The sequence below is a fragment of the Dipodomys merriami genome, unplaced genomic scaffold (assembly GCF_024711535.1).
Source record: "Dipodomys merriami isolate MVZ:Mamm:240054 unplaced genomic scaffold, mDipMer1.0.p SCAF_10, whole genome shotgun sequence".
Lineage (NCBI taxonomy): Eukaryota > Metazoa > Chordata > Mammalia > Rodentia > Heteromyidae > Dipodomys > Dipodomys merriami.
In genome coordinates, this window is record NW_027202271.1 from 20,615,706 (window position 1) to 20,630,514 (window position 14,809).

General features: G+C 45.4%; 1 protein-coding gene and 1 non-coding gene across 2 annotated transcripts in view; both read right to left on the minus strand.

The window, feature by feature from the left end:
* The window catches only part of Rnf41 (ring finger protein 41), a 24,707-nt gene continuing 9,898 nt past the window's right edge, over positions 1-14,809 (minus strand). Inside the window, exons 3-7 of the mRNA XM_070043094.1 lie at positions 11,218-11,330; positions 5,349-5,620; positions 3,334-3,469; positions 2,204-2,307; positions 1-1,357 (exon numbers count right to left, since the gene is read on the minus strand). Of these exons, the coding sequence (XP_069899195.1) occupies positions 1,006-1,357; positions 2,204-2,307; positions 3,334-3,469; positions 5,349-5,620; positions 11,218-11,307 (954 nt within the window). The 5' untranslated portion in view covers positions 11,308-11,330 and the 3' untranslated portion in view covers positions 1-1,005. The remainder of the gene's footprint in view (positions 1,358-2,203; positions 2,308-3,333; positions 3,470-5,348; positions 5,621-11,217; positions 11,331-14,809) is intronic.
* LOC138806396 (small Cajal body-specific RNA 11) lies at positions 4,365-4,490 on the minus strand. Its single transcript, XR_011365846.1, has one exon. It is a non-coding gene; the product is annotated as a small Cajal body-specific RNA 11 (non-coding RNA).

The following is a 14,809-nucleotide window of genomic DNA, read 5'->3' on the forward strand; positions in this document are numbered from 1 at the left end:
TTTGATTTTTTTTTTCTTTTTTCCTTTCTTTAAAAAAAAAAAAAAAGTAAATAAATTAAATTGCCAACAATGTGGCTGGGCTAGAGAGTAAGGTAGCCATAACCAGGCCATTCTTAAAAAAAAAAAAAAAGTGGGAAACAGATGGGATTTGTGGAGTATAAACAAACAGCCAAAGGAAATTATCAAAATAACTCACTATAATCACAGAGAGGAGTGTATGAACTATTATGGACATGCCACAAGGGGCAATGCCTATCCTACTCCAGCAAAAGCCAGAGAGCAGCCACTTCGCTGAGCATATGAACCCCAATAGTCTAGCCCCTACTCCCAATGCTGTCATTCCCTAATTATGAAAACATGTAGGAAAAAAAAAGAGCTCATCTGGAAATTTTCAGCAATCCAACCTGTATACCTGCAGACCCAGCAGGAGCCTGCACCTTTAAGGTGGGCCGTACAGGGATGTGCTTGGCACACAGGTCCAATGGTCCCCTAAGGGTTACCAGTGATGGCCAACTCCTGGCCTCACTACTGACTTCTAGGGTCTTGGTTCCACCCTTAAAATTTCTTCAGGAAGTCTGCTCCTCAGAGCTGCCCTCTAAATGCTGCTTAGAGCCAATAGGTCTGCCTGTTCTGATTCCCTGGTTTTGGAGGAGAGGGACAATTATTAAGACTCCTCACTCCACCTTGATCCTCTAGGGAAACCAAATCTCTTGTGCTTTCTGAAAATATCTAGAACCAGGGACCGTTGGCAGGACTCTCCCACCCCAACTGTACACTGACAGACATTTTAGGGGAAGAAATATGGCAAAAGGCAGGAATCTGAGTTTCCCTCCCAAAAGGCTCATCTAAGTGTCCCAGGGCCCTTCTGTATCAGAAGGGCAGGGGAATGTGTGGCTCCAGTGCCGGTCATGGCATTAAGGATAGTGGGAAGGATTCAGGGCCCAGTTGCTGGAGTGATGAGAGTTTTTCTGACTTCCATCTCTTCCTGACAGCTGATTGAGTCTCCTATATCTCCTCCACACCATGCGCAAATATCATGACAAGCCCGGGCTCCTGCACCATGTCATCACCCATATGCTGGTTCTCGCAGGCCATTACGACAACGGCCTGCTTGCCAGGAATGCGCTTGGCCACGTAGTTCTCGTAGTAGCGCCGGTTCATCTGTCTTGTCTCTAGTGTGGCCAAGCCCTGGGGCCAACTACGTTCGTGGGCATTTTCAATCAGCTCGTTGACAATAGAGGCAGGGCAGCCACTCTCCACCAGGGAGCGCTTGATGACGGCCTGGAGGACAGCATCCGGTGTGGAGATCATCCCTCCCCACCGCGTCACTCTTGCTGGCTGCAGGGAGTTCACCCACCTGTGTGGAGGGTTGGGCATGGTCATTCCAGCTCATCCTCTCGTTCTGTTTTGGCTTTTCCTAAGAGGAATGACCACCCACTCTGCAGTCAGCTTGTCTCTATTATCCCATCTTTCCTTCCAGCATCATCAGCTCGCTCAGAACCCCCAACTCTTTCCCAGTTGGTCCCATCCAAATCACCACACTATGCACCAGATTAAACTTCAAGATCCTACATTCTGTCCCTGCTATTTTTCTTTGAAATCCCAGTGCTTAGCACATCTAGTGCTTGGCACGTAAGAAGTGCTCACAGATGTCTACTGAAATCAAGCAACGATTCTTCTATACTGTATCCCACTTAGCACTATTTGTCCTGTATATATCATTTCACACTTACAGTTTAGTCTTTGAACTGAATAGGACTCCAGAACTGAATGGAATCTTAAGACTTTGCTTGTTTACTTTGTATTTGCTGCATTTTAGATCACTTTCCTGGATATGCACTCTGCCTCCTCTTCTCTGGGCTGTAAGCTACCTGAAGATGATATATCAGGGATGATATCTTCTATTTCTTTTTGTCTCTCCTCACACTCCTTTAATACAGGACTTTGTACTTGGTTGTACTCACCTAATTCTGGACAGACTGGGTCGCTGGGCAGGCTTCCTCTTTTACCACCCAAATACACAAGATATACTGTACTGGAGCTGAGGGTTATTGTCTTCTCTGTTTCTGCATTTTACCTCCCAACATCTAAGAAACAGTGGACTTGGCCTAGCTATCTTACTGCCAACTCTTAGTCTAGCCCTCTTCTGCCACTCCCTGCTCTTCCTCCTTTTAGGCTTTGGTGGCAGGATATGGACACTCACTCAAGGATCTCGTTGTATTCAATTGTCTCCTCCAGGTTCTGAAGGTTGGGGTTAACACTGCGGATTGCACGCATGTATGCCTTTAGTAGCTGGATATCTCGCTTCTGTTGGAGGAAAAGAGAACCAGTGGTGATGGTTAAGGCAAACAGCAGATAAAAGCCAAGAGAGGGGCTGGGAAGGTGGCTCAGTGGTAGAAAGCTTGCCTTGTATGCGTAAGGCCCTGGGTTTGATTCCTCAGCACCACATAAGCAGAAAAAGCCAGAAGTGGCACTGTGGCTAGAGCGCTAGCTTGAGTTGAAGAGCTGAAGGACAGCACCCAGGCTCAGAGTTCAGGCCCATGACCAACAAAAAAAAAAAAGCCAAGAGAATGAGGGCAGCTGCACCAGTGGCCCAGGCCTGTAATCCTAGCTACTCAGGAAGCTAAGATCTGAGGACTGCAGTTTGAAGCCAGTCCAGGCAGGAAAGTCTGAGACTCTTTATTATTAATTAATTAATTAATAATAAAGGCTTGAGCTCTGGGCCTGGACACTGTCCCTGAGCTCTTTTTGCTCAAGACTAGCACTCTACCACTTGAGCTACAGTACTAACGTCTGGCTTTTTCTGTAATAGGAGAGAAGAATCTCACAGACTTTCCTGCTCTGGTTGTCTTTGAACCACAAACCTCAGATCTCAGCCTCCTGAGAGGCTCAGCTAACACTTGAGGATTACAGGTGTTAGTCACCACACAGGCTATGTGAGACTCTTATTCCCTATTAACAGCCAAAAAGCTAGAAGTTGTTTAACTGGTTGAGTGTTAGCCTTGAGCAAGAGCTCAGGGGTAGTGCCCAGGTCCGACTTTAAGTCCCAGCACTGGCACAAAAATAAAGAGATAGTATGTCTCATTTCTCGCTATTTTGTTTTCTCTATGCAAAGGGCTTTCACAGAGAAGGCATTTGGTAAATTTTAGAGAATGACATGAATGAAATGGAGTGAAGTAAGAAAACTCTAATCTGATTCTCTACTAAGCCATAGTCAGAACAATCTGCTCATCTAGTCTCATAAACACAACACAGGTGTATGTGTTCAAAGCAGTATTTGCCAGCTATTTGCATATGATAGACATACTTTCCCCCATGTTCTCTGGGGCTTACCTGCTCTGCCAGCTGGTGTTTGTGTTCAGCTGACGTTTTCTCCAGCTCTGCAATACGTGTCTGCTGTTGCTGTACCACGGAGCGCAGGTGCTTAATGCAATTGTGGTTTGGCAGCTCATCTTTGGGCATCTCCAGGCTGCAGTCCAGGGTGGGGATAGAGGAGAATAGGCTCATTCAATGGGACACGTGAGCTAAGAGCTCATTCTGTGGCAGAAAATTGCCAAGTGGGCTTTTCTCCAACTCTAAATTTCTAGCACTCATTTCAGGTCTATTATTTATTCCTTTTATTCTCTTCTCCCAAGCATCCTCCTTGCCCCTTTGCTGACAACTTTCTCTGAACTTTCATCCTTCAAAACTCAGTGTTAGGAAGTAGCACTGTGGCTCAAGTGGTAGAGCACTAGCCTTGGGATCAGGCCCAGAGTTCAAGCCCCACGACTGACAAAAAACAAACAAACAAAAAAAAAAAAAAAAGAAAGAAAGAAAAAAAACAAAAAACCCACTCAGTATTAGCCAGGTACAGGTGGCTCATGCCTATAATCCTAGCTACTACTCAGAAGGTTGAGATCTGAGGATTGCAGTTTGAAGCCAGCCTAGGCAGGAAGGTACACAAGACTCTTATCTCCAATAAACTCAGAAAAAAATTGGAAGTGGCACTGGGCTCAGGTGATAGAGTGCTAGCCTTGAGCGAAAGAAGCTCAGAGTTAGAGCCCAGGCCCTGAGGTTCAAGCCCCAGGACTGGCAAAAAAAAATAGTGATGACTCATAATCCTAGCTACTTAGGAGGCTGAGATCTGAGAATCCTGGTTCAAAGCCTGCCCAGGCAAGAAAGTCTATGAGACTCTCATCTCCAATTCACTATCAAAGAAGTAGAGCTGTGGCTCAACCGGTAGAATGAGAGCCTTGAGCACAAAAGTGCAAGTGCCTGGGTCCTAAGTTCAAACCTCAGGACTAGTCCCAAAACAACCACAAAAAGCAAAAAACCTTCAGTGTTGCAGGATTTTTTCTTATGTCTGTCTGTTTTGTCTCTCTCCGATTGACTTTCATGCCTATTAAGAGTCAGCCCTACTCTTAGGATGGCCCTCCTAAACTGAAGATTGCTGTGTGTCCTGTCTTGTTAGAACTGCACACAAGCAGCAGGGAAAGCATAAACCAGGACAAGGAAAGACAGTGCTTTATTGCCCATTGGCCACATTACTCTCTTTTCCGTGTACAGATTTGGCCAGTGCACTTACTCTGAGAAGTCCTAGATTCACTGTTCCAGCTATCAGCATTTAATCAAATACTTCGTATCTCCCAGAAAGGAAAAAATAGGACAAGAAGAAACATGAGAAGGTTGGAAATTAGAGCAGTAAGCCTGACAAAGAGAAAGTAGTACTGGATTGAAAGGAAAGAATAAAGTAAATCCGATTGCTGAATTGTTGTCCTCTTTCTTTTATTAAAGCGAGAGTAAAAAGATCATGGTTGAAAAAGAGCAAGAGAGTGAGATCCTCTCAGTTTGAGGCCAGCCCAGCAAAGTCTGAAAAAGAATCCATCTCCAATTAACCAGCAGTATGCTGGACAGAAGGCATGGCTCAAGTGATAGCATACCAGCCATGAATAAAAAAGCTGTATCAGAGTGCCAGGTCCTGCATTCTAGCCACAGTACCAGCACCTAAATACATAAATAAACGATTCAGCTGGGTGCTTACAGTGTAGTCTTGCCTACTCAGGAGACTGATCACAGTTCAAAGCAAAGGTAGAAAAGTCTGTGAGATTCTGTCTCCAAAGTAACCAACACAAAGCAGGGAGACATGACTCAAATGGTAGATTACCAATCAAGCAAGTATAAGGCCCTGAGTTCAAACCCCAGTACCATTAAAAAAAAAATAGGAACTTGGGGAGGGAGCTAAGAAGGTGAGGAATGCTCCTTGCTTACATGCACAGGAGACCGCCTCAGCTTGTGAGCAGTGTATCCAGAGGCAGGAGTATAAATGGAAAAGCCCTTATCCATGTGGGACCGAAGGGAAGGAATCTCACCCACAGCCCTGTTCACAGGTCACAGGCCGCTTCGGGTTGTGCTCACAGTCGCTGAGGTGAGACATGAGGTTGTCGAGCCGGACAATGGCACTGCAGCCAAACACCGCGTTGTCACAGGCAATCTGCAACTTTGATAGCATGTTCCGCATGATCCGAGGTACTGGGCGCAAGTGGGCGACTGTCACAACACTACGGTCTACCGGACACGTCTGCTGCTGAGAGAACCACTGGGTGATGCAGGCATTGCAGAAAGCATGTTCACAGTGAGGCGCCTAGTGGGGAGAGCAGGGTGAAGGAGACACAAGAATATTAGTAGGAGTTACCCACCTGCATTTGACAATGACAAAGTCAGCTTGTAGGACCAGAGGTCCCTGTGGTCATAGAATTTTAGGGTCAAGTTTAAGATATGTTTCCTTTGTAAGACAAGACAAGCAGGTAAAAAGTTATATAATAATAAGAGGTATAAATAACATTCCAGAACAATGGGAAAGATGATGTAAGGCAGCCAATTATTATTAATTGTCAATTGGATTGTACAAGAACTGCTGAAAAGCCGGGCGCTGGTGGCTCTCGCCTGTAATCCTAGCTACTCAGGAGGCTGAGATCTGAGGATCGTGGTTCAAAGCCAGCCCGGGCAGGAGAGACCGTGAGACTCCTATCTCCAATAAACCACCAGAAAACCGGAAGTGGCGCTGTAGCTCAAGTGGTAGAGTGCTCGCCTTGAGCTGAAGAGCTGAGGGACAGCGCCCAGGCCCAGAGTTCAAGCCCCACGACCGACAAAAAAAAAAAAAAAAAAAAAAAAAAAAAAAAAAAGAACTGCTGAAAAAAAAAAACTACATCTTTCCAGGCTAGGTCACCACAGAAGATGTTCATGAAGAGGCCAAATTTGATATGAATTTTAAAGAATGACTAAGATTCAGATGTAGAGAGGAGAGGGGCAGAGATTTACTGACATAAGTTGAAACAAGCAAACAAAACAGGGGCTGGGAAGGTGGCTCCGTAGTAGAGTGCTTGCCTTGTATGTATGAGACCCTGGGTTCAATTCCTTAGCACCACATAAGCAGAAAAAGGCAGAAGTGGCACCATGGCTCAAGTGGTAGAGTGCTAGCCTTGAGCTGAAGAGCTGAGGGGCAGAGCCCAGGCCCAGAGTTCAGGCCCCATGACCGACAAAGAAAAAAAGAGAGAAAGAAGAAAGAAAACAAAATAGCTGGGTATGGTGGTGCATGGCTATAATTAAAGCACTTGGGAGGTTGAAGCAAAAAAGACTAGCATGTTCAAGGCCAGACTTCATGTTCTAGGCTACATTGTGAGGTCTAGGTCACCCTGCCCTATACAGTAAGACCCTATCTCAGAAAACATAACAAGAACAAAGAAAATAAAATTGGAAAAGCCTGTGACACCCCCCCCCCCCAGGTGTTAAGAGATCTCTCTATGTAAACCCAAGGTATTGAATCAAGGTTGACCAAAAATTCTGGCTGATCTGAGGTGTTGCCCTGAGTCCCATCAGCAACATCTATGCTCCTAAATAGTTTTTTTTTTTTTTGAATAACATTCTTTTTAGTTTTGTCAAGTATAGTTCAGCCTACTTCCTGTCCAATGATTTCCTGACCCCTTTATAGACACCATCAGAGATGCAGCAGTGCAGATATAGAAGGTGCTTAGGTGGTGATGAGTGAGTGGCTGGAGTGTTTACTATGTCCTCAGCACTTCCTAGGTGCCTAAGATCTGCCTGTGAGATCCTTAGGCACCAAAAACTGAAACAGGTTTCATAAGGAAAGAAGTCATTATCAGTATCATTAATCCAACTATTCATAGGTTCTAACCCTTATACTCAAACATATTTCATTCTTCTCAAAGTCTTAGATGGTACCTCATCATTCTGCCACTAACTCGCTTCAAAAGCTGCCATCATACTAATTTTATTATTTTGTTGGTTCTGGGTCTTGAACTTTGGGCCTGGGAGCTGTCTCTCAGCTCTTCAGCTTAAGGCTAGCACTCCAACACTTGAGCCACAGCACCACTTCAGGTTTTCCGGTGGTTTGTTGGAGATAAGAGTCTCACACTTTTTTGCCTGAGCTGGTTTTGAACCATGATCATCAGATCTCAGCCTCCTCAGTAACTAGGATTACAGGCTTGAGCCACCAGTGCCAGCTGATCATAATATTTTTTATCTGAATTATTTTTGTTTGTTTGTTTTTTTGGTCCAGTCGTGGGGCCTGAACTCTGGGCCTGGGCGCTGTCCCTCAGCTCTTCAGCTCAAGGCTAGCGCTCTACCATTTGAGCCACAGCGCCACTTCCGTTTTTTTTTCTTTTTTGCTTATGTGGTGCTGAGGAATCGAACCCATGGCTTCATGCATGCAAGGCAAGCACTCTGCCACTGAGCCACCTTCCCAGCCCTTTATCTGAATTATTATGTATGTGTTTCACTGGTTTCCCTTGTCCTTTTTATTTTTTACTTAGTTATTATTTATTTATTTATTTTTTGCCGGTCGTGGGGCCTGAACTCAGGGCACGGATGCTGTCCCTCAGCTCTTTAGCTCAAGGCTAGCGCTCTACCACCACTTGAGCCACAGTGCCACTTCCGGCTTTTTCTGCTTATGTGGGGCTGAGGATGGACTCCAGGGCCTCATGCATACAAGGCAAGCGCTCTACCACTGAGCCACCTTCCCAGCCCATCCTTTTTAATTTAATCTATATTTAGCAGTCAGAATGATTGACATTTTAAAATGCAAATAAAGCCAGAAGCTGGTGGTTCCCACCTAGCTGAGTAGTTAGGTAATCCTAGCTACCGAGGAGGCTGAGAGCTGAGGATTGTGGTTCAAAGCCAACCCATGCAGAAACATCTCTGTGAGACTTTTTTTTTTTTTTTGTCAGTCGTGGAGCTTGAACTCTGGGCCTGGGCGCTGTCCCTCAGCTCTTCAGCTCAAGGCGAGTGCTCTACCACTTGAGCTACAGCGCCACTTCTGGTTTTCTGGTGGTTTATTGGAGATAGGAGTTTCATGGTCTCTCCTGCCCGGGCTGGCTTTGAACCGCGATCCTCAGATCTCAGCCTCCTCAGTAGCTAGGATTACAGGCGTGAGCCACCAGCGCCCGGCTATGCATAAGATTCTTATCTCTAATAAATTAGCAAAAAGCCAGAAGTACAGCTATGGCTCAAGTGGTAGAGTGCTAGCCTTGAGCAAAAGAAGCTCAGGGACAGGGTTCTTAGTTTAAGCCCCAAAACTGACACCAAAAAAAAAAAAAAAAAAAAAGAAAGAAAGAAAAAGTCTACACCTCCATCCACTTCCCCTAATACTTGCTTTCAGCTACCTAGAAATTGTGGCAGGGATACCAGATAAACTAATAAATAGCTATCTATGGGGGAACAAAGTAGACAAGGGCAAGGATGGAAATGAGAGTTCTCATAGTCACTTAGAATACCTGCTTAAGAACCTGGGTTCATTGTAAACAAACAAACAGGGGCTGGGAAGGTGGCTCAGTGGTAGAGTGCTTGCCTTGCATGCATGAGGCCCTGGGTTCTATTCCTCCACACCATATAAGCAGAAAGCCAGAAGTGGCACTGTGGCTCAAGTGGTAGAGCACTAGCCTTGAGCAAAAGGAGCTCAGAGACAAAGCCCAGGCCCAGAGTTTAAGCCCTAGGACAAGAAAGGAAGAAAGGAAGAGAAAGGAAGGAAGGAAGGAAGGAAGGAAGGAAGGAAGGAAGGAAGGAAGGAAGGAAGGAAGGGAGAAAAAGAGAGAAAGAAAGAAAGACGGTAGATTATCCTACTATGCTCTTCAGAAGGTAACTTCAGAGAACTTTGGAAGTGGATAAATGGCTTCCAACTATGACTGATTGCTATTCACCTTTCAAGTGCTTTGCCTCAAATGACAGATCCAGAAAACAAACAAGGCCCTGCCAGGATGAGTAGGAAACCTGACACACCCCTTGACCTCTTGAAAAAACCAGGATAACTTGCTCCACACCCATCTAATATGCCTTTAATGGTAGCCTGCAAAGGCCTAAAAAAGGGTTCAGGGCCAGCTTCCACTGTTATTTAGCTAAGCTTTTGTGCTCCTTTGGCTGGTTAGGAACTACAAAGAATAAACTTAAAGATTCAAGATCTGAGGCTCATAGTTCAAAGACAGCCCAGGTAGGAAAATCTGTGAGACTCTCACCGCCAATTAACCACTAGAAAACTGGAAGTGGTGATGTAGCTCAAGTGGTAGAGTGTTTGCCTTGAGCAAAAGAGCTCAGGGACAGTGCCTAGGCCCCAAGTCCAAGCCCCAGTCCGACAAGGAAAAAAAAAAAAGATTCAAGAGGAGCCCTGGGAGTAATGGAAGCATGGAATGTGACCACCTTGACTATTCTCCTGGTTTGGAAATTAGATTATGTCCAGTTGACTACAAGTGCCAGAAATGAATTGGTATTTACAGAATAAGGATGAAGGCCCATGAATGTAACTGCTGAGAGCTGAGAGCTCGTGGTTCATATTTGTAATCCTAGCTACTCAGGAGGCTGAGATCTGAGGACTGCAGCTCAAAGCCAGCCTGGACAGGGAAATCTACAATGAGATTCTCATGTCTAATTAACCACCAAAAAGCCAGAAGTAAAGTGATAGTTCATATGGTAGAGCACCACCCTTAAGGGATGGTGCCTAGGCCCCAAGGCCTAGGACTGCTTAAGGAAAAAAAAAAAAAGATATTTTATTCACTACTTGCCTGATAATCCTGAGCTTCTCCTCAAACGTGCCCCAGGAAGACACAGCTGACTTTGGGATGGCAAGGCCTGCAGAGAAATGACCTAGTGACTGGGATGGGGGCACAGTTTAAGTAACAGAGCACTTGCCTAGAAATGATCTATTCACACTGGCAGCTTTCATATCAAAATGAAGAAAGGGTTTGCTGCATCCAAAGTTGGGTCTTTCTAAGAAGAGAATGGATCAGTAAATACAGTTCTTCACTTAGTGTGTGTTAGACAGACTGTAGTCAGGTAAGAGGCTTTCAAGGAGATTTCTGGATACCTGATCCACTCGCTACATCAATCAAAATGCACAGGAAAGTCCAGAAGGATAAGACAGACTTTAGAGTTCATGTAAGAGAAAGGTGGCTACCAAGCTACTGCCAGCAGAAATAAGCAATTGACCATTTTATAGCAGAAAATCTCAGAAATGACCTCACAACAAAATCTAAACCAGAGAATCTGAGATATCTTGATATCTTCTTTCTAGATGGATGCTTTTTTTTTTTTTTGCCAGTCCTGGGGCTTGAACTCAGGGCTTGGGCATTGTCCCTGAGCTTCTTTTGTTCAAGGCTAGAACTTTTTCAATTGGGCTACAGTGTCACTTGCGTTTTTTTTTTTTTCTGTTTATGTAGTACTGATGAACCGAACCCAGGGTTTCATGCCTGCTAGGCACTCTACCACTAAGCCACATTCCCAGCCCTCTAGATGGAGTCTAAAGGCTCATTTCCCCATGTAGCCATTGCTGTTCCCCTTTCCTAAAACCTAAAGGGAAGAATGGAGAAGCAGAACACAGTAACTTCCCCCCTGTGTTCCATTCCTTGTGAATATTCTCTTTAGTTTATTTTTATTCATTTTTGCCAGTACTGGGACTTGAACTCAGGGCTTATCCCTCTGCTCAAGTTTCTTGGTCACAGATGGTGTTCCAACATGCGAACCACACCTCTAACCCAGCTTTTCATTGATTAAATGGAGATGGAATCTCTTGAGTTTTCTGCCCAGGCAGGCTGATTTTAAACTGTGATCCTCTAGGTCTCAGCTAGGATTACACATGTGAGCCACTGGCACTTTGGCTGTATCCCTCATAAATATTTTCTATTAATTCTACAGCCATCTGTTGTCCCACCCAAATCTGCCATCAGACCAACTCACCTGGACTGGCTCCTCCAAGACTCCACTGCAAATAGGGCAGATAAGGTCTTCATCAACATCCCCCTGGAAACGTGTTACATCATACCCCATGTCTCATCACTGAAACCCAGGTCCTAGAAGGAACGAACAGAGAAAAAGAGGTCTGTTCAAGAAAAGCCTATTGATAATATAGTAACAGGAACTCATCGCCAAGACCCATTTATTTACCCAACAAATAATTATTAAGAAGGTACAATGTAGTTGTGTGCCAGTGTCTCACACCTGTAATCCTATCTACTCAGGAAGCTGAGCTCTGAGGATAACAGTTTGAAGATAGCCCAGGCAGAAGAGTCCATGAGACTCTTTATCTCCAATAAACTACTCAGAAAAAGCAGGAAATGGCACTAGGATTCAAGTGGTAGACCGCTAGCCTTGAGCAAAAGAAACTCAGGGACGGTGCCCTTGACCCAAGTTCAAGCCCTAGGACTGGCAAAAAAAAAAAAAAAAAAAAATAGATAGTATGTGATAGTCATTTTAGGGAAAAAATTAAGCTGACTCTAGAAACTTAATTCCAGGACTCGGAATTGTAGAAGATGGTTTTAAGGTCACAGCCAGAGGGTTATGGGCATGACTCAAGCTGCAAAGCTAGAAAAGGAGGGCAGTTTTGAGAAGTTTTCTAGGATTAAGCATCATCAGAAATGAGTCCTATAGGACAGAAAGAAGAGATAACTAGACTGAGGTATTAGGCCACAATGGGTTTGGGGAACAGTAAGTAAGGATAATTAAGGTTGAAAGGAGGATTCAGTAGGGAGGGAGTATCAAGACAGACAACAAAGCTAGAGGCGAGCAAGGAACAGGTCATGAAAAGACTTCTGTAAGGAATTTGGACTTTGTCCAAAAGGATATAAGAAATCACTGAAAGACTTAGGAATGATGTGGTAGCCGCTCCTTTAGAATCATCGTGTAAACTTGGAGGAGACTAGAGACAGGAAGAACTTCTAGGCAGGGCAGGAGAGACTTGATAAGAGTCTCAATTTATGTGGTGGTGATGTAGATAGAGGAGAGATTGAGAGCAAAATCCAAAGGGTAGCAATTATGCCATGCCCCTTCTCTGGGCTTCCCAAAGGTGAGATCTGAACAAATGAGTCCACAGTGTCTCAAACCACTCCTGTGTGCATCAACTCAGAGGATCATCGGACCAAGGATGAGCACCTGCTCTAAGAGCAGGCAAGCCACAGATTAACCATCACCTTGTGGTAACCTAGAAAAGGTCAGCTAGACCAGATTAACTGAGAGCTCCCAGGAGAATACAAATCAGATTGGGGCTGGGAAGGTGGCTCAGTGGTAGAGTGCTTGCCTTGCATGCAGGAGGCCCCTGGTTTGATTCCTCAGCACCACATAAGCAGAAAGAGCCGGAAGTGACGCTGAGGCTCAAGTGGTAGAGCACTAGCCTTGCTTGAGCTGAAGAGCTAAGGGACAGCGCCCAGCCCCAGAGTTCAGGCTCCACTACCGACCAAAAAAAAAAAAAAAAAAAAAATTGAAAGAGTTCCTCCCAATGGAAGAAGCTGAGCATGGTGGCCCACACCTGTCATCCCAACTATAGAAATAAGCATAAAATAGAAGAGTCTGGGCATGGGCCCAAGCAAAAAGCAAGACCCAATATCTTTTTTTTTTTTTTTTTTTTTTTTTTGTCGGCCGTGGGGCTTGAACTCTGGGCCTGGGCGCTGTCCCTCAGCTCTTCAGCTCAAGGCGAGCGCTCTACCACTTGAGCTACAGCGCCACTTCCGGTTTTCTGGTGGTTTATTGGAGATAGGAGTCTCACGGTCTCTCCTGCCCGGGCTGGCTTTGAACCGCGATCCTCAGATCTCAGCCTCCTGAGTAGCTAGGATTACAGGCGTGAGCCACCAGCGCCCGGCTAAGACCCAATATCTTAAAAATAACTAGTATAGCCAGGCGCTGGTGGATTATACCTGTAATCCTAGATACTCAGGAGGCTGAGATCTGAGGTTTGTAGTTCAAAGCCAGCCAGGCAGGAAAATCTGTGAGACTTTTTTATTTAATTTTTTTTGTCGGTCGTGGGGCCTGAACTCTGGGCCTGGGCGCTGTCCCTCAGCTCTTCAGCTCAAGCCTAGCATTCTACCACTCCAGCTACAACACCACTTCCAGCTTTTTCTGCTTATGTGGTACTAAGCAATCGAACTCAGGGCCTCATGCATGCAAGGTAAGCACTCTACCACTGAGCCACCTTCCCAGCCCTCTGTGAGACTTTTTTTTTTTTTTTTTTTTTTTTTGTCGGTCATGGGGCTTGAACTCTGGGCCTGGGCGCTGTCCCTCAGCTCTTCAGCTCAAGGCGAGTGCTCTACCACTTGAGCTACAGCGCCACTTCCGGTTTTCTGGTGATTTATTGGAGATAGGAGTCTCACGGTCTCTCCTGCCCGGGCTGGCTTTGAACCGTGATCCTCAGATCTCAGCCTCCTGAGTAGCTAGGATTACAGGCGTGAGCCACCAGCACCCGGCCCTCTGTGAGACTCTTATCTCCAATAAACCACCAGAAAACTAGAAGTGGCATTGTGGCCCAAGTGGAAGACACTAGCCTTGAGCTAAAGAGCTGAGGGACAGGGCCCAGGCCCAGAGTTCAAGTCTCATGACCAACAACAAAAATAAAATAACTAGTGTGAGAAAGGGCTGGAAGCATGATTCAACAATAGAGTACCTGCCTAACAAGCTCAAAGCCCTGAGTTCAATACTCACTACCAAGGGCTGGGAAGGTGGCTCAGTGGTAGAGCGTTTGCCTTGCATGCCTGAGGCCCTGGGTTCGATTCCTCAGCACCATATAAGCAAAAAGAAAAAAGCTGGAAGTGGCACTGTGGCTCAAGTGGTAGAGCGCTAGCCTTGAGCTGAAGAGCTGAGGGACAGCGCCCAGGCCCAGAGTTCAGGCCCCACGACCGGACCAAAAAAAACAAAAAAAACAAAAAAACTACTATCACCAAACAAACAACAATCTCTTCTGCTCAGTCCATTGGAACACTAACTCTATGTTTTTTTTGTCTATTTTTTTTTTTGTCGGTTGTGGGACTTGAACTCTTGTCTTGGGTGCTCGGTCCCTGCGCTCTTCAGCTCAAGACGAGTGCTCTACCACTTGAGCCACAGCGCCACTTCCAGTTTACTAGTGGTTTATTGGAGATGAGAGTCTCACAGACTTTTCCTGCCTGACTTTCCTCAGATCTCAGCCTCCTGTATAGTCAGGATTACAGGTGTGAGCCAGTGGTTCTAACTCTATTTTATGGAATGAAATGTAGCCTGGGAATAGAAAATAAAGCCATTTGGGGCTGTAGCTCTGTGGCAGAATGCTTCCTTAGCATGATCCAGGCCCTGAGTACTAGCCCCAAGAAAACAGAGAACAGAAAATAAAGCCAATTGAGATTCTTTTTTTTGGTCAGTTTTGGGACTTGAACTCAGGGCCTGGGTACTGTCATTCAGCCTCTTTGTGCTCAAGGCTAGCATTCTACCACTTGAGCCACAGCACTATTTTTGTTGTTAATTGGAGATAAGAATCTCACAGGGGGGCTAGGAATGTGGCTTAGTGGTAGAGTGTTTGCCTAGCATGCAGGAA